Genomic DNA, 19171 nt, shown 5'->3' on the forward strand with positions numbered 1-19171 from the left:
TAATAGTGCACCGTGTACTTTAAAGTATGCTTTAAATCAAGTTCGGTGACCTGAATCATGTTAATGTCTAAGTTAAGTTAGTTTGATAGGTAGCTATATAGGATAAGGGACATACGGAAATTATGTTTGAACTGAACATGCAATGGTTGGACCTTGCTCAGCCCATGGATATCCTTTTAATTAAAACTTATATAAAACAGTACTATGCAAACTTATTTATTCTACTGTAAGCACTATACATGCTATCCTAAAATTCGCAAAAATTTGTGAGCGCTAAAAATGGCAACATGAGCAGCTTTATAAAATCGGACATTTTACTTTTAGTGTAAATATATTTTAGTATTTAAGAGGATGGAGCAAGTCCTTTGCAATGTTATCAAAGTAAGCAATCCATCCTATGCATATGGTAATGGTTAGGATTCGTTGAATTGGTTGTCCTGAATCAGGAACATTGACAGAGAATGTTTAAAAATATCTGCATGATCCTGACAATAGCACAGTATGTCTATAATTATCCTTTCCTCTGCAATGATCGTGATGACCAACTGTATCACTAGTATATTACCGTGATTAAGTTCTTGGGTGGTGAACTTTTCTTATCTGGACTAATGGCCGACACATGGGGTATACATTTTACTGAAGTTTGTGTAGTTCCTTTCTTTGTATATATGAACTTCATCAAACCATGTTTCAAGACATTTTGGGCAACTTAGGCTAAAATGTGTCAACATCGTCAAAACGATGTTGAAATTAATATATTTCACGAGAACTATACCCTTCTATTTAGGGACCGTTCATAAATACTTTGGTGGGGGGGGACTGGGCAAAGTGTGGGGGGACACAAAAAAGTTTTGAGTTGCACAAAGGGGGGGACAAAAAAGTTTTGGTTACTAAAAGGAGGGGGGACAAAAAAGTTTTAAACAAGAAAATACCAAAAGAACAAGAGCATACAAACAAATTTTGCGCGCTACGCGCGAATATGTACCAATAAAGCCCTTTTTCACCCCGCTTATGGCCAAATATAGTGTAAAATATATTTTTGTCACGCGCGCTGGGTATATGTATGTATCCCACTGATAATACCGGGTCAAAATGATGCAACCAGCTATTTTATTTGTCTTTGCCCCGAAATTTATATTTTGCCCCTCTCACCAAGAAAGCTGGCTATATTATACGCCCATAATAAATTAGTATTAAGTATTAAAAATCTTGAGCATGTGCCTAGATTTTGCTCTCAATTAGCAGTGGCATAGCGACGGGGGGCAGGTGGGGGCATGTGCCCTGGGCGCCACTCTCAGGAGGCGCCGAATTGACCAATAATTCAGCATCGATTCTTCACCCCTCTATAGCGATGAAAGTCAAAATTTTCGACAGATCAATAAAGACCGATATTCAACTTCATGTGCTCCACGCGCAATAATTATTTCAAGAATCGAGAGCGACACCTATCCTTAGCCCTGGGTGCCACAAGCCTTAGCTACGCCACTGTCAATTTCCCTTTTTTGTGTTACTTTTATATATTTAATTATTGGTTATGTAAGAATGACACAATGTATTTTCAACAAATTAGAATGCATTAATTGAAATTAAACTTCATACAAGTCACAGCATGTGAAAAACACCTTCAACTTTCATGTTTTCAGGAAACAAATGGAGTAGCCCTCCTCCCCAGACTGTTTTTTATCCTCTTGGAAAGGGGGGGTCAAAAAGTTTTGTATGTCTAAAGAGGGGGTCAAAAAGTTTTAGGTTCTCTGGAAGGGGGTCAAAAAGTTTGACTCCAAAAATTTCAAGTGCCCAGCCCCCCCACCAAAGTATTTATGAACGGTCCCTTACCAAACAATGATCATGAAATTATTCATCGTAGGCATATCCACTTCAACAGAAAAACGCAATACAAGTTTTGAAATCATATGATTTATAAGACATTTACTTTAAGATCAGTCGTGCACCCACTGACGAGAGTGATTTTATCTGGAATATATTGCATTTATGCCGGAAATTGGGAAAGTTCCCAGGTCAGTTGAACTGAAAACTATAATAAGTTATGGCAAGAAAAGGAACCAGCATGACAACTTTGTAATAGTTTTCCATTATTTGTTCCCCTTCTGATCGGGTGCCCGGAATCGGGTGGCTGCATGCATGGTTGCATCAAGTCAGTTTGAATGTCCAGGTTAGCGTAGAATACCATGCATGGTTTTTATTTCCATGTCTCCATGTTAAAAGACGAATGTGTTTTATTTTGAGTACAAAGAAATCTATTGAAATACATCTATTACCATGGATAATTTCGTTCTGTATAATTTTTTAAGTAAAGGAAGATATTAAAAACACATAACCTGCGGTGTTTGCACCTAAATATGATGGAGACAAATAAATCTGACACACAAGAAGAATGATAATGTCGACTGCTTAGTGCCAGAAGTGGGTAGGTGCAATGGCCGCCCTGTTAGCGGGCAATTTACACACAGTATATTGTACTCATTTACACATGGCAGCTATTGCACTTACCCACTTCTTGCACTGAGCAGTCGACATTATCATTCTTCTTGTGTGTCAGGTTTATTTGTCTCCATCATATTTAGGTGCAAACACCGCAGGTTAGGCCAAAAAAAAAAGGTTTGTCTCAAAGCTTGCGCGCGCGTTTGTAAAATCGCACGATTTGACAAAATATGATGGAGACAAATAAACCTGACACACAAGAAGAATGATAATGTCGACTGCTTAGTGCCAGAAGTGGGTAGGTGCAATGGCCGCCCTGGCTCTGTGAGCGGGCAATTTACACACAGTATATTGTAGTCATCTACACATGGCAGCTATTGCACTTACCCACTTCTGGCACTGAGCAGTCGATGTGTTCTACAAAGGAGATCCCGAGACTTGATGTGGAATTGCATTTTCGCCCCACATGTGCATGATTTTTCCCGGAAGGGGAAAAGGACCAAAACTTTTGTTTTGACATATTAACCATATTATTAAGAACCACAAGGGCTATGGAAATATACAATTAATGCCTTCGTGACATGTCACTGCATCAATATTACGAAATAGGCTGCACTGCAGTTTTTTAGTTAAATGGCTAAAACCTGGAAGAATAAGACTGCTCCAACCTGATATATGAGGTTCTCTGGAGTTCCGCCTATACTTCGAGGGCGTATACACAAGAAATTTAGGCTACCTACATGTGGCTTAGAACCGGAATAACTAACCATGAACTATGGGGAATGCTTGGAGGTTAACATCACCTGCACCTGAAGGTGCAATGTTTCAACAACTTCGTTTTCTTGTTACTTTACGTTTTACAAGTCAAAAGTACAAACTTCTTAATAAATAAATCCAATGTATCATGCCGAGATTGGGCTACAAAGTTTGGAATTAAGTATGGAGGTTATAATAGTAGTACACATTCAGTCTGGTTGGGAGGAGCGAAATTTAATTTCCGATTCAGATTTTGAAACGTTAAGCATGCCATTGCCATTCTCTATGCTCAGTCGGCAATAAAACCTATTTGATTCATGATGATACTTACTAACCAATGAACACAGTTGTACCTTGTTGGACAAGAATGTACGAGCATGCTTATTGGCCAAAATTCAATCGCTTTTCTGCGGCAACTTTTAAGTTTATGCATTTATCCGTAAAGCTGACTTTATACTTAAAAGTATAAAGTCAGCTTTACGGATAAATGCATGAAAACATTATAGGGTGGGCGTGCAACATGGTGACGTTTCATGTCGAAATAAATCTTATTTGTCTTTGACAATAATTGGAAAGAAATAAGTCGTTTTCGTAATTCCGTTATTGGGTGAACATGCATTATCCTATTAATAGGGGTTCAGCATAGGTTCATTGGACATATTTTTGAACAACCTAAGTATAGCATTTTAAAATAGGAAAAGCAAAGACAACCGGCGCAGCGGTGTCAAAAAACAGAAGATGGTATGGGTGGCAATTGAAGCAAATGAACAATGTTCGATACTGTAGTTAGATTTCTAGCGTATTTTGCAATGCTGCACTATAAGTAACTTAGTTTGGGTTCAGCAGTTAGTTGGGTTAATGCAGTTAGTGTTGAATCTTAAAAGAGATTCATGTCCAGGGCTGGAAAAAATGCAATACTTCCCTGGCACATCATCATATTTTCCTTCTCGAGTTTTTAAAATTTCCCTCCAGTATTGAAAATGTTCCCATTATTTCTTATGTATTTCTTTGTTTAGAAGACACAAATTTCCCTCCAAATAGCAAAATTTCCTGGGAACGTGGTTCCCAAGTTCCCCACTTTTTCCAGGCATGTTCATGTCTACGTTTCGCATAATGAATGATACAAATGTGTTATGGCATCTACATGTAATTATTAAACAGCTCTTTTCAGGGTCACGACTTTTTTTATTATTTTGTAGATCTCTGTATACAAGGAGCAGTCTACACACATACATGACTCCCAATATTTTTCTTCTGACAACAACCGAACATTCCCGGGGTCTATCCTTATAGCTTTCATACTTAAAATATATAGTTATAACGGTAACAGTGAACCGATTGCAACTCGCAATCTTTGTTCAGTATACCCACCCGTTGTAAAGGATTAATAATCGAATGGTTTCCACTTACTTTTTGGGCATTCCTTTCCTTTTTGTCTCCATCCAGGACAACAAACATGTCGTGTCTCATTCTGACCGTCTCTGTTTATAAATCTGCAAAAGACAACAAGCAAAATTAATTACAATTTAATAAATGATAGTCCTTTCTACTTTTGCATCAAGAAGTTAAATATTGGTACTTGTATAAAATATTTCAATAAGCAATTGACACGCTATATATATATATATAGTGAAAGTTTTTTATACATAGAAAAAGACAGGGCATTAACTTTTTGATGAGTGAAAGAGGAAGCAGTGAACTGCAAGTCATATTGCGATGCTATTTGATTGCATTTCATCATTATAAACATTTAGCATGTTAGGGACCATCAGAGTTGACATGAAAACGACATATACATAATTACGATTCATTAAAATTACTACCTGTTCAATCCGGATAATTTCCGATGGCCTGTTTACAATGGTTTAGATCTATAGTCTGAAATATTCATTTGTAAATTGGATATGAATTGAAGTTTCTTTCAAGTGCATATGTTGAAGTAACGTCCGTATACGGACAGAAACCTCTAATCTGTCACTGTTTTTGTTTGTTTTGCTTTTTATTGTTTTTTTCTTGTTTTTTTTTTTTCTTCATTTTATCCATCATTACACTCTAAAAACTGTTTAGCCATTGAACGAATTCTTGCCTTCACTTTGTAACATGTTTAGGAGGTAAATAGTATGTATATCAAACATGACTAAACATTCTCCATCACTGCACCAAATATGAATAGTATAATTCAAGTTAAACACTTTTGTTTCTAGCAAAGTGAAGGCAAATGTTTAGAAAAGTGTTTGAATGCTAGATACTGTTTTGCAGTGTAGGTCACTTGTCGGTCATAGCACATTTACTTCATACTAAAATGTAACGATTTTGATAGCTGCTTAGATTGTTTGATTCAGCAAATCCCTAAGAGTGACTTGAAATATGTCGAAATAATATAAATAGACTCGCATCTTAAGCGATAAGACCCTTTCCGAGGATTCAAGAAAATTGACAAAGAGTGACAGTGCAGAAAATCAAAGGAGAACAGGCTTGCTGCGAGATTGAGAACTGCTTCCATTCAATATTACTGAAGCTTCATGATGACCACAAACAGTTGGTCAGTCTGGACTAAGTGAACTTATACATGGGCCACCTGGATCCGGGTCTTCAAAGATTATAGTAATTGTCTTGATCTTTGACCGGTCGGGCTGTGGTTAAGTGATCTTTTTATCAAAGATGCACCTATCTTGTCTTGTCTGTTCTAGGACATGCGTGTGTCATATTTTGAGATCTACCATTAAATCAGTTAATCACCAGGTGACGTAGAAAGGGTTGATATCAGATCGAAGAGGTCGAATAAAGTTGACAACATGACATTTGCACGCACTGTACTATATGACCTCAAATACGGCCATCTAACAGGACACATGTCTTTGATCCTTCTTCTTCTTCTTGTGTAAGGTCCATCAATTTGTACGTCGTGGCTAGTCAGGTAAATCCCTGCACAGCCAGCTGATGGTGTCATCATCAAGCTCTTGATGTCCATGGGCACCATGTGGGGACTTGAACCCTAAATAAACTTGTACTCAATGAATGACCTTTGAAGTATTCCGTAAAAAAACTCAATTTTTGAGTTATAGGGGGTTGAAATTTTGAATGGAGGTAATATTGACGCGTATTGTCTGCGTGCACTGTCGCACACAAGGAGATCACATTGATCAGCAATAGTAGTGCGCGTTGATGCGAACACCACTTAGTCGCCCCATGTCCACAGGACTCCGCACTACCCGCGTTGTCTTTTTTAAAGTGAATTCTTGTTGAAAATCAATCTTGCACAGACGTGCGTATAAATGTTGAAAACCACAAAGGAACATGAGATATCAAATAATGAGTGAAAAACATGATAAAGGTTAGTCGATGAAGGAATTATGACAACTTGAATGCTATATTTAGTGTGACAGAATTAACATGATATGTTTGGAGAAAGCAGGCTTCCTACCCCGGACAGTGGTGGGAAGCTAAAAAACTTCATTTTGAAGGGTCCTCTCCCGGCCTATGTGTATTACTTGAAGAATAAGAACGGGATTCGGGCAATTACTAGTAACTGGTACAGATGGACAGCTGACATGTTGCTTGATACTGGCTGATGTAAAATGATAAGTTAAGGCCTGTAGCGCAGCACGCCAGAATTCCAAGTAAGCCCAAAATCTTGGCGACAAAGAATAAACAGAAGAGATGAAAATTAAAAAGGAGGATGGATGAGGTATAGTTACGTTTTACCCAGACTCTGGTGTTCACATTAAAGAGTGGCCTCACGTCGCTTTTCTGCAAGGGCCTGCAATTTATTTCTAGATCCTGAATAAAAATTCCTTTAAAAGGAAAGCCAGCCTCAATGTAGAAGAGGTCTTGTAATTAGTTTTGGTCAATGTGAAAGGCATTTTTAGGATCACGCTTACATCTATATACATGACAGTCCACCAAAACATCAACGATGAGAACATGCACACTGAAACAGCAGAAAACATTAATTCCTAATCTCATGTCAACTCTTTTAATTCATTACATGTACTCCAAATTGTTCTGGTCTGTTTGTTTTGTTGTTGTTGTTGTTGTTGTTGTCGTTGGTTTTTTTGTCTTTTCAGCTTTTTACCCACGATATCTCAATTTCCAATTTTGTAATACCAGAACTTACGAACTCAATATCTTCGCTTAGGAATGTCCGATTTCACTGCTTTCGATATATACACTGCCGGTTTGAGTTAACTTACATGTACATTTTATTTTAAAATAACTTAATTAATTCGCAATGTATAGTTTAAGCCTACTATATTATAATAGATAGTGGCCAGCACATTTATAAAGGACTGGTTACTCACTACAATCTTCACTCTTAAACTGTGTTTTTCTGAATGTGCTGATCATGTTGATTGCTAGTCGGAAACTCCTGCGAAGCTATGGACATGGCATCTTACATACTCCATTCTATAACAGTCTGCCTAGTGCCTTGTGTGTTTTCTCTTCAATCATTTTGTTGAATGTAATTTTATGAATCAAATAGTTATGTGTCATTTTATTTATAATAAAGAAGTTATTAAATTAATAAAGTAAGACAATTTATTTATCTATAAGTGCATGTCAAATGGGGTACATTGTTCAATACTATATGCATAAATTATGCCCATATTATAGCTAGGCCCTAAAAACTTTATTTTGCATCGGATTTTTCCCGTTGAAAAGACAAAACTGATGTTTATGATAGCAACCATTTCATCAATAACATTTTGAGTCATTTTTATCCATAAAACGACACAGGATATGATAGATAACTACTTTCACATCAATATGGTCCATATGATCACAGATTGTTGAGAATCTGTGATATGATCCGGGGATATGATGAAGATTTTGATTCTATAGATCTGTTATCAACATGATATCACGCTGTTCAGTGGTCAAGGAGTAAGGACCCCCGGTCAAGGACACTGATATGACATCATAGGTGATGTCAGATTTTCTTCTGCTGACCATATGATGCTATATATATTAACTATTATTGTTACATTTAGGCCTTTAAACTTTTAAAGTCATAATTAATTAGTTCAAACATAACATTGGTAATACTCACTCGTTTTCGTTCGTTGAAACGGCAAAACATACTTACTTTTCCTAACAAATCAAATTAAAATATTTTTAAAAAAATTTAACCACAAAAAGTAAAAAAAAAAATCATTCCAATACCACTAAAATATAATCTCTTGAGTAAACTGACCCCAAACCTGAAACAGGTACCAGCCCCGAATGGGCTGGCGAAAAGGTAGCCTATCGTAATCCCGAGTCTCATTCCTAACATAAGGTCATTGCATTAAAGACTATATAGTCATGTGCAACATAGCAGGTCTTTATTGCCTATCAGTATCATGATTTAAGTCATTACCATGTTAACGCACAAATATTGTGTATGCATCTACCATCAAATCTCAACGCCCACTTCACTTAACATTTAACGGTAAATTAACATGGTGAGTTGCACAAAATGTAGCTTGACGAATGTTCAACATGTTCATGATAAGCAATGATAAGTAGTGTATATTAAGTGTGCCTGCAACTTGAAACCGTATCATAAAACGTGCTTGACTTGTTCTTTCATGATTTCTAAGAAACCAAAGTTTTACTTCAAAAAGTTCCAGATCAAAAGATCTTTTCCAGATTTGCGAGAGCCCTGAATCACACTAGGCCTAAGTTTGTTCAGAATGAATTTTCGTGAAGATGGACATTATGGTCTTGAGACTTAAATGTATGTTTGATAAAAGTGATGATTTTGAAATTTTGTGCAAGTGTCAAATTAGCTCAATCGGTCAGTCTTGATGGGGTGTGGTGGGTGGGTCAGTGTGTAACATTGTGGAAAAGAATGGGACAGCTTGAAATTCTCTTGGTCCAGGCTTACCCGTATAATACGCAAAACCCGGGGAGCTAATGGCTGTGAAGATTATTCTATTTAGGTTGAATAGGGTACTGCGCCTGCAAAGAGCTTTATCACTGCATGGCTGTATACAAAGTGGTTTATCGGGTATAAAATGTAGGTCACCGTGATCAGCGACTTCAAAGCGCAATCATTTCGTGTCTATATTAATGATTAAACACACTCGACATCGTACATGACCAAGGTACAAAATCAGCGTTATACAGTGCCAATGAAATAGTTAACAGAACTATGATTTCTTTTTTATACACGAAGATCTTTAGTTAAACTAAACACCACACAAATTCCACACATCTGGGACCTTAAAAATAGGGCACATCTTTGTCAACTTTGTGTCTCTTAAATGCAGCATGACGACCAGCGCAAGACAGGCGTGAAGCGTTTCCTAAATACCTCCAGGAGATATCGTCAACGGACTACGTCAAGACTTCCATATCTGTCTGGTCTGCTCAGCCTGTCAAAAGTTATTTTTTCAATTATGTTGTGTCTAATTTGAGAGAGTTACAGACTTAAGTGGTTTACAATAACGGTAGCTTTTGTTAGTGAGATGGTTTCCTACATGCCATGTTCCATTATACATGGAAAATCCACAGGAAATTCCTATGACCTATTGCTACCAGATGTTAAGAATGCTAGCTGGCTGATGGACATAATGGAGAACACCATAATTTATTTGGTGTATTTTATCACCAATTCATCTGAAATCACACCCTTTGATTTTAGAATAAGCTACGAATCACAAAATTAATTAATCTCTTTCTATTATCCTTTGCATTCATTCTTCTATTGTCAAAGTTCCTTTGGTCCTTTTTACTGCCAGCAACGGTGTTACATTGTAACAACATACACTGTGAAAATCGTGTCTTAGTAATATACCATTCCTATAATTGGCGCTTTCCTGCCGTTGGTGTGATGAACGTCGATATCACATGGATATATTATAAAATAACGAAAGCGAAGTCAAGAAGGATATCATGTGACTATTAAATAAGGAAAAAGACGTCAAGAAGGGCGTGCTATCGCTGTTCACCCCATCAACGACAGGAAAGTGTCAATTATAGGAATGGTCTATAGTGTCTTGCATATTAGACATGTCCAGTGCCCTGAAAAAAAAATGGTTTGAGCAGCCTCCAAACGTGACCAAGCCACTTCGCGCATCTCCAAATGGGCTATTCCAGAAAATATGTGCACACTCCCTATAGAGGAGTGTTTTTAAGTTATCAGATTATTAATTTAATTTCGGCAGATTATTTTAAAGCCAGACCTTCACAAGATATAATGATACACATTCTCTACCTGCCACGCAATATTGACTCCAATAACTTCCTGTAAATTTCCTTTCATCTTTCCATGTAGCATAATGTTTAATATCATGATGTCACCATAACTTTGCTTCTTATATTTTCAAACTGAACATATCTACCTGAAAAGGAGGAATTGTGCCAATTTCCAAGCGGCTGACCCAACAGCTGATAAAAGTGGTTTTCCATGTTAAGTGTAAAGCTGACGTTCCAGTTGAAATCCATTACACCCCCTATGGAAGGTGTGACCTTAATCTTCAACATATAGGGTGTAGATTTCAGATGGAGTCACTCATTCAGGTACGGATGAAATTCACACTCCCTGTGTGGAAAATCATTAATGTCATGATAGGGGTGAATGGATTTCAACTGGAATAGCCCATATTAGAAACCTTTCTGTCTGACCATCACATGATACTTCACCAAATTCACCCAATAATAAGTCCTGGTTGTCGCACTTTTGGTTAAGTCCAAAATAATGCCTTTTGAAAGTTTTATCCATTTTCAAAATAAATATCATCAACAATGATAGATAGAACATCAACATCAGAGGATCCGTTCTTCTTCGAGTTATATTTGCAAATTAATATAATAAGGTCATGTACCTTGAGTTTGCACTCTCTCTCTCTCGAAACCAGGTCCATGCAAGATGATCATAACAAACTCTTCAGCAAATTGAGGTATGGGAAATGTAGAAATGAAAATTATCAAAATGATTTCTCACAGATCCCTGATATGACCAAACCAAATTTTGTTTTGGTTCAATCAACGGTTCTCGATTGTTAAATTGCATATATTTTTATTTCACATCCTGCATCGTTCAGCTGCATCAAATGTGCTTGAAATGACACAAACTCACCAGTCCCCTTTCAAATCTAATTTTATCTGTCATTTGTCACCGAATTTGGCTCCAGTTTTGAGATCAGATCCGCCTGTGAGGTATGGAATATAATTAAAGGAAGGGGCTCTTGGGTAAAAACATTTTCAACAAAAATTATTGCAGTGGCTCCGGAACCGGGGGGGCATCCCAATAATTTGGCTAATATAGTTCTTAGATGTTTGGTCCCACTTATCAACTTATAGCTTCAGTTAAACCATACCAGCTGGTCCCTGAAATGCTGGAATGGATACAATCTTGGAATTTTGAGCACATGATCCAATTCCAAATCCAGTAATCTAGTTCCTCATAACATAAAAGCAAAGACAGTAAAAGTGACAGTATACTTTGGCATGTTTGGTGTTCATGAAGAAAATCTTGGGAAACTGTGACAAATTGTCACAGTTTCTGGAAAATGCGTGTGATATTTATAATATATACAATAAGGCTCCTAAATTGGGCTGAAATTAATAAAATTGCCAACAATTTGAGGAATGAAAAACCTGAATTCGTGTTTTGACACGATCATTTTCAAGCCTGCCTGGGCAATTTTTCTTGCTTTTACACTTTCATTATGATTATGAGCATATAGAAATAGTTCAATGGCTGGATTCTCCGGACGTATTTTATACAAGTAACAAAGTGCATGCACATTCCGAATGGAGAGTTACTTTAAATTACTCTGCTGACCTGTAGAGTTTCGAAAAGGGTTATTTTAAAGAAAAATATTAGTGTTTCGAAATTATCCAGATCAAAAAGTGGCAAAGATGGTGAACAGATTAGGTTTGAACCAAATGGCTTACACACACGCGAATTGTAAATGTATATTTGACGAAGGTAATCGTGTTTCACGTTTCCTTTCACATCAATGCAAAATGTATGCATTTTATGTTTTGACAAAACGTCAAACGGCAAGAAAAATATTGGAAATGTTGACATTGACTGTCACAAAACTATTGTGGATGCATGTCATAATATATATAAATGGCATTTTGTATATCATAATTACGGACCAGATTGGTTGTAAGACATTAATGTGCCAAAACAGAGCAAGATTTTCCCATGTGCGTCCCTTTCTTATTTACTAATCCCATCGCTGTCTGCTCTTCTGTCTGTCTCCGTGTATTTGATGTGTATGTCTGTTTGTCTTTCTGTGGGGCGTGGGGTCTGCATGCGGGTATGAGGGGGTGGGTGTATTCAAAGAGTTTACTCTCTTATTTCTGGGGTGTCCAATTTGATTCCGAATGACTCCCAGCACACTCTAATTCCGAGTTAAATTAGCACTTGGCTCAGAATCAGAGTACACGTGTAAATAGGATAAAGTAAGACGATAATATTGAAAATCAGAAACACAGGCAAAGAAGTCGACAAACAATAGAACATGTCTAACTATAAGTCATTGCTAGCTGGGTGTTACCAAAGTATTCTAGCCTTCTGCATGGCTAGAATACTTTGGCGTTACCGAGAGACCACGCTGTAACTTCCATTTTAAAACAAATTCTTGCATATTAAAATTTAGGATAATTTTCAAATGTCACGCTTTTGAACTTTTATTGTCTTGATAATATACTATCGGCTAGAACATCGTACAGACATCTCTTTCCGGTAAGACATGCAGTGTTAGAGAAACAATACATGACTGATGATATGTCTCAGAGCTAGATATCTCACAATGTCTTTAAAATCTATCGGATCCCTTTCATATAACCTATATTCTTGGGGTGACGTAAAGATTCTCCGTCATGAACTTCCTAGCCCAGGCTGCATTGTCTCATTAGAGTATAGTCACCACACCTTTGGGGTGTCAAAATGATTCCAGACCCTCGGGGGATTTTTTTTGTGTCTTCGTTACCCTGGGGTTGATTTTTACGACACATAGTATTGTGGGGTTGTGTTCAAGTTCAATTGTGTCGTGGCTCACATATGGCCCAGAGCCCCAGCTTGTTACTTACCCCAAGTTCTGAAGCGCTGAGACACATCTAAACAAGAATAGTCTTTAAAACGACAATCATCGTGTCATCTACATTATTAGTTTGTGGGTTTGAAAGAAGCCCGAGCAATAAGGGACCGTTCAATATTTACGCCATGGGGGAATGGGAGTTTCGAGGGGGTAATCTGACAAAATCTTGAGGAGGGAATCTGAAATTTTTATATGAACTATGAGGAGGATTGTAAAATGTTAAATCACAGATATGGTTAAATGTGGTTGGATCCCATATGAACATTAAGATTGCCGCGATGGGCGCATTTTTTCAGAAACTATTCAAACTTTTACAAAAATAGTTCATGAAATTAACTTAACCCTAACCCTACCCGAGGTTTTTTGGCTATCGGAAGGGAAAGAAGGAACGAAAAAGGAGGGAAGATGAAGAAGAAAGTCACTTGGCACCCCCGGGATTCGAACCTGGGACCCCTCGCATGCCACGCAGAAGATCCCCAGCATGTAGCTACACAGGTGACGTTGGCCCGGCCAACGATTCCCTGGGTATATATGACTTGGTCTGATTGCGTCATCAAGTCCCGTGGAATGCATGCACGCAGAGTGGTTTTAATAGTGAGCTTTAGTGAGTCCTAGTTCTGTTAGGGTTAAGAAGGCATATAGGGAAAATATGCATGGTCACTAACCCTAACCCTACCCGAGGTTTTTTGGCTATCGGAAGGGAAAGAAGGAACGAAAAAGGAGGGAAGATGAAGAAGAAAGTCACTTGGCACCCCCGGGATTCGAACCTGGGACCCCTCGCATGCCACGCAGAAGATCCCCAGCATGTAGCTACACAGGTGACGTTGGCCCGGCCAACGATTCCCTGGGTATATATGACTTGGTCTGATTGCGTCATCAAGTCCCGTGGAATGCATGCACGCAGAGTGGTTTTAATAGTGAGCTTTAGTGAGTCCTAGTTCTGTTAGGGTTAATGCGGCAATTGAGTCATAAAGCGCACGTTACATCCGCACGATTCAGAAGTTCAGAAAGAATTTACCTGCAGTCCATACTTATTAATCTGACAGTTGTAAGTAAATTACAGGATCAACATGATTACTGGAAATGGTTTAACGAGTCTATAGACATAGAGTGCTGATCTTAAAGGTAGATACGCCACAACTAATAAGAGACTACTCGCTTTTAGTTCAACATTAATTTTGTACAATGTTGCGAAATGACTCGGTAAATAACTTTGAACTAAACAGGATTATACTTAATTCCGTTCTGATTATAATTTTGGAAATATTCCAAAATATTAATTTTTGCTACAGATTTTCCTGATATCTATAAGGTAAATATTATTATAAGTTATGTGTATGGAAATTTTGCGATTTGGGATTTTCTTTTTTCTTTCAATTAGGCTACACTCTAAATTATCGTCCGATTGCACTTACATCAATTATTGTCAAAATGTTGGAGAGTATTGTTTCTGACCACATCCGTAATCATCTTTTGTATAACGGTCTTCTTTACACTGACCAGCATGGATTTTCTCCTGGGAAATCATGTACCACTGCTTTAAATGAAGCCGTTTGTGAGTGGAACAAAATTTTGGATCGACGTACATCCCCGACACCGCGTATTGACTTAGTTTCAGTTGATTACAGTCGCGCTTTTGACTCTATCTCGCATGCAGTTCTTTTGGCAAAGCTGCATCGCACTTATGGTTTTAGGGTCCACTCCTAAGCTGGATCTCTTCCTTCATTACCAACCGTAAGCAGAGGGTTGTTTTCCGTGGTCAAATGTCCAATTTTGTTTCTGTCCTCTCAGGTGTGCCCCAAGGGTCAGTGTTGGGGCCACTGCTTTTAATATTTATGTCAATGACCTCCATCTTCACCTCTGCTCCAAGATTTTTCAATACGCTGATGATACCTTTTTATTTCGCACAATTACCAATGATTCTGATATTGAAATTCTTCAGAATGATCTTACTACGCTTCACTGGTGGTCAGAGAATAATGCTCTCCAACTAAATCCCCAAAAGTGTCAGGTTATGTGCATTACCCGTCGTAAAAATAAGCCTTCTCCAATTTATCTTGTGTCTAATACTAAGCTTTCTCAAGCGAACAGTCTTCGTCTTCTTGGGGTTCAGATTTCTTCTGACCTCACATGGAATGTACATGTATCTTATGTAACCAAAAAGTGCAATAGATTGTTAGGTTTTCTTAGAACTGTTGTTGAAATCAAAAACAAAATATTCTCCTTACACTGTATCGTTCCCTTGTTTTACCTATTATTGATTTCTGTTCCCCAGTTTGGTTTGTTTATCGCAAAAATCACATTAGCACCCTGGAAACTATTCAACGTCGTGCCACCAGGTTCATATTGGGTCAACGGCGGGGGGATCAATCATATGGGGAGCGTCTCAAACAACTCAACATCATGGATCTTAACAACAGAAGGAAATATTTGTCTATATGTTTTGCCTGTACTTGTATATTAAATTGTAACACTTTTGGTTTCAGCAATTGGTCTGTAAACACACGTCACTCAGAAAACTTAGTTTTTAATCATAATATCACACCCAAAACTGACAGTTTCAAATTTACCATTGCTGTAAATTTCCCTCGCCTGTGGGCTGGTTTGCCAAATTCTGTCAAGGATCATTTTATCTTGTACATGGGCACAAAGTCTTTTAAAAAACATTTGAAAACTTATTTAGTAAATAATAGTACTGAAGAGCAGGACTCTTAAATTTTGTTGTCTTGGTTTTCTGCTCAGTGACCTACTTTATCCGTCTTCATGGCCTGTGTTGGTCTGGTGGGTGGGAGTGGGTGTTGCTGGGTGGGTTGGTAGGGTTCAGGTGGGTCGGGGAGGAGGGGTGGGGTAAATCCATGTGTCTGATAGGTACATGTAGGGGTCACTGAGCAGATTTCCATCTTGCAATAATGTAATAATGTGTACATCCATATCGGGAGGGTGGGCTTGTCGGCTGCTGCATGTGTCTCTTTCCATTTGTTGGCCTTGGGTGGATGCCGGACTCGTCCCGGGTCCCGGTCGCTTGGGGTCGTCACCGGGTTGCCTGGTTTGGGAATGTTTTCTGTATTCCTTCATGTGGGCAATGTGGCTTGGGGATGATTTGGAGTGACCTCCACGTGGCATGGGTCTGGTTTTTGTTCCTGGCTGGTGGGTGGGGGAGACATGTGTGGTGGCTGGTGGGTGCATCCTTGCGATGTGGATGTACACACAATGTGTTTAAACAGTGCAATAGTATATCTTTTCGCCAGCCCATTCGGGGCTGGTACCTGTTTCAGGTTTGGGGTCAGTTTACTCAAGAGATTATATTTTAGTGGTATTGGAATGATTTTTTTTTTTTTACTTTTTGTGGTTAAATTTTTTTTAAATATTTTAATTCGATTTGTTAGGAAAAGTAAGTATGTTTTGCCGTTTCAACGAACGAAAACGAGTGAGTATTACCAAAGTTATGTTTGAACTAATTAATTATGACTTTAAAAGTTTAAAGGCCTAAATGTAACAATAATAGTTAATATATATAGCATCATATGGTCAGCAGAAGAAAATCTGACATCACCTATGATGTCATATCAGTGTCCTTGACCGGGGTCCTTACTCCTTGACCACTGAACAGCGTGATATCATGTTGATAACAGATCTATAGAATCAAAATCTTCATCATATCCTCGGATCATATCACAGATTCTCAACAATCTGTGATCATATGGACCATATTGATGTGAAAGTAGTTATCTATCATATCCTGTGTCGTTTTATGGATAAAATGACTCAAAATGTTATTGATGAAATGGTTGCTATCATAAACATCAGTTTTGTCTTTTCAACGGGAAAAATCCGATGCAAAATAAAGTTTTTAGGGCCTAGCTATAATATGGGCATCATTTATGCATATAGTATTGAACAATGTACCCCATTTGACATGCACTTATAGATAAATAAATTGTCTTACTTTATTAATTTAATAACTTCTTTATTATAAATAAAATGACACATAACTATTTGATTCATAAAATTACATTCAACAAAATGATTGAAGAGAAAACACACAAGGCACTAGGCAGACTGTTATAGAATGGAGTATGTAAGATGCCATGTCCATAGCTTCGCAGGAGTTTCCGACTAGCAATCAACATGATCAGCACATTCAGAATAAAAATTCCTTTAAAAAAGGAATGTGGCGCCCAATGTGAACTTGGACGTGATATGGTGAATTCCATGGTATGTAGATTTGGTATTATAACGATTTTTCTAGGGAAGAGTAAGAGTAGAAGATGATCAAATGCAAGAGAAATGTGTTTGATTGGAGAAGGTGTTCTGACAATCCAAATACAGGGTGTCCCAGAATGATTTGTACCGTGTTTGCAAAAATAACTAAAAATAGAAGATGGGCAGTGTATCTATTTTTGATACCAGCATTATAATGATGGACATGTCTACTACCTATTCTATTAATTTCAGCCCGCTACCTTTATTTGTTTTGGCGTGGCATGCAATAATGTAAAATCGATGAAAATACCTTTGAAAAATGGCACGATATGATTAAATGAAGAACGTGGGATGTTTGGCACAGCATTTCGACGACAACTACTGTTGGGGTTGCGCCTTAAAGCTTGCCGGACAGCTGCAATGTTCGCTCTAGTTCTTACAGTTTTACGAGCACCAGAAGCTTCACTCTGCCGATTCCTGACAGTTCCGTGCTCGTCAAACTTCTTTACGTTATACACTATCGTCTAATGAATCTTCTTTGCGTCTCAACATAGCTGCCGGTTTGCCAGTAAGATTTTGAAAGAAATCCACGCTGCTGTACAGTAAATTGAGGAGCCGTCTTTTCTGTATCACAACCAGTTCGATCTCTGCAAGCATTTCAAATGACATGGACCTCACACCACAATAACTATACTTAAAACTACCGCCAACGAGAGAATGGGATTAGGCCACAAATCCTTAATTCCATATAATGATTGCTTCGTAACGTCATAAATAATAGATAGATATCGGCTATTTAGTGGAAATATGAACAGGGCACAACTAAAATACCTGCATAACTTTTTCCAAATAACTTTGTGCTGAACGGTTAGTAATGTTACAGATTTTCAAAATAGGTTGCGTTGTCAAAAGTTAGAATTCACCATTTTTACGCAATCTTCTATAACTTCTACTAGAAACGTCCAATTTTTAAAATCTAAAAAATCTGAGAAAGCTAAATATATGTAGAACTTAAAATGCAAAACAATATGACCATTCAACATGCCCTTCATACCTAAAAAATTCCATCTTTCCCGGTATAGATCATTCTGGGACACCCTGTATAAACTTAGTCCACCTCAAATGACCTGTAGGCCTAACAATTTGTGATTGACATTACTTAATTCACCTCGGATGACTTTGATCTGACATTCAACATTTTCGCGCTATATCCATAACAATTTAACTCTTACAACTTCCTGTCAACTCTCTAATTTAAAACTCTAAATTTCTGTCTGTTTGCCTTTTTTGTCTTGTGCCATTTAGTACACTACAGTTTGTTACAATTATTACGATAAGCAAACATTGCTGAGTGGATAACAGGATTTAGTTATTTACTTAATCCAATCATGAAGGTAGTAGCTAGTACTACCTCCATGATTTTGGTCTTGGCCTTGGTCTTCAGTGTTTTAAAATACAACAATGTAGAACATGTATAATTAATATGCCGTGTTGCTTGCATACAGTTTGCCGCCCAATTGTGCCACCATATTGCAACTTTGGCAATAACCGCTATATAGATTCTATGGTAATTAGCAAACAAAAGGCATCAGTTTAAGGCCTCGTTAATTGATCTTATCACTATGGACCACAATCCCAATGGCATAGTCCAATAACCTCAATTACATAATCATAGTGCAAAATTTGACCTCAAGTTGCATAGTATGAGTTTGTGTACAAAGGATGAATGT

At 37.7% G+C, this 19171-nt stretch overlaps 1 protein-coding gene across 2 annotated transcripts in view; it reads right to left on the bottom strand.

Annotated features, from left to right (window-relative positions):
- The window catches only part of LOC140141864 (uncharacterized), a 125136-nt gene that overhangs the window by 94242 nt on the left and 11723 nt on the right, over positions 1-19171 (bottom strand). For both annotated transcript variants that reach the window (XR_011857469.1, XM_072163736.1), the window contains exon 2: positions 4606-4688. Coding sequence is in view for 1 of the 2 variants with exons in the window: in XM_072163736.1 (XP_072019837.1) it covers positions 4606-4688 (83 nt within the window). In the remaining variant the exon portion in view is untranslated. The remainder of the gene's footprint in view (positions 1-4605; positions 4689-19171) is intronic.

This window comes from Amphiura filiformis, chromosome 20 (genome assembly GCF_039555335.1).
Source record: "Amphiura filiformis chromosome 20, Afil_fr2py, whole genome shotgun sequence".
Lineage (NCBI taxonomy): Eukaryota > Metazoa > Echinodermata > Ophiuroidea > Amphilepidida > Amphiuridae > Amphiura > Amphiura filiformis.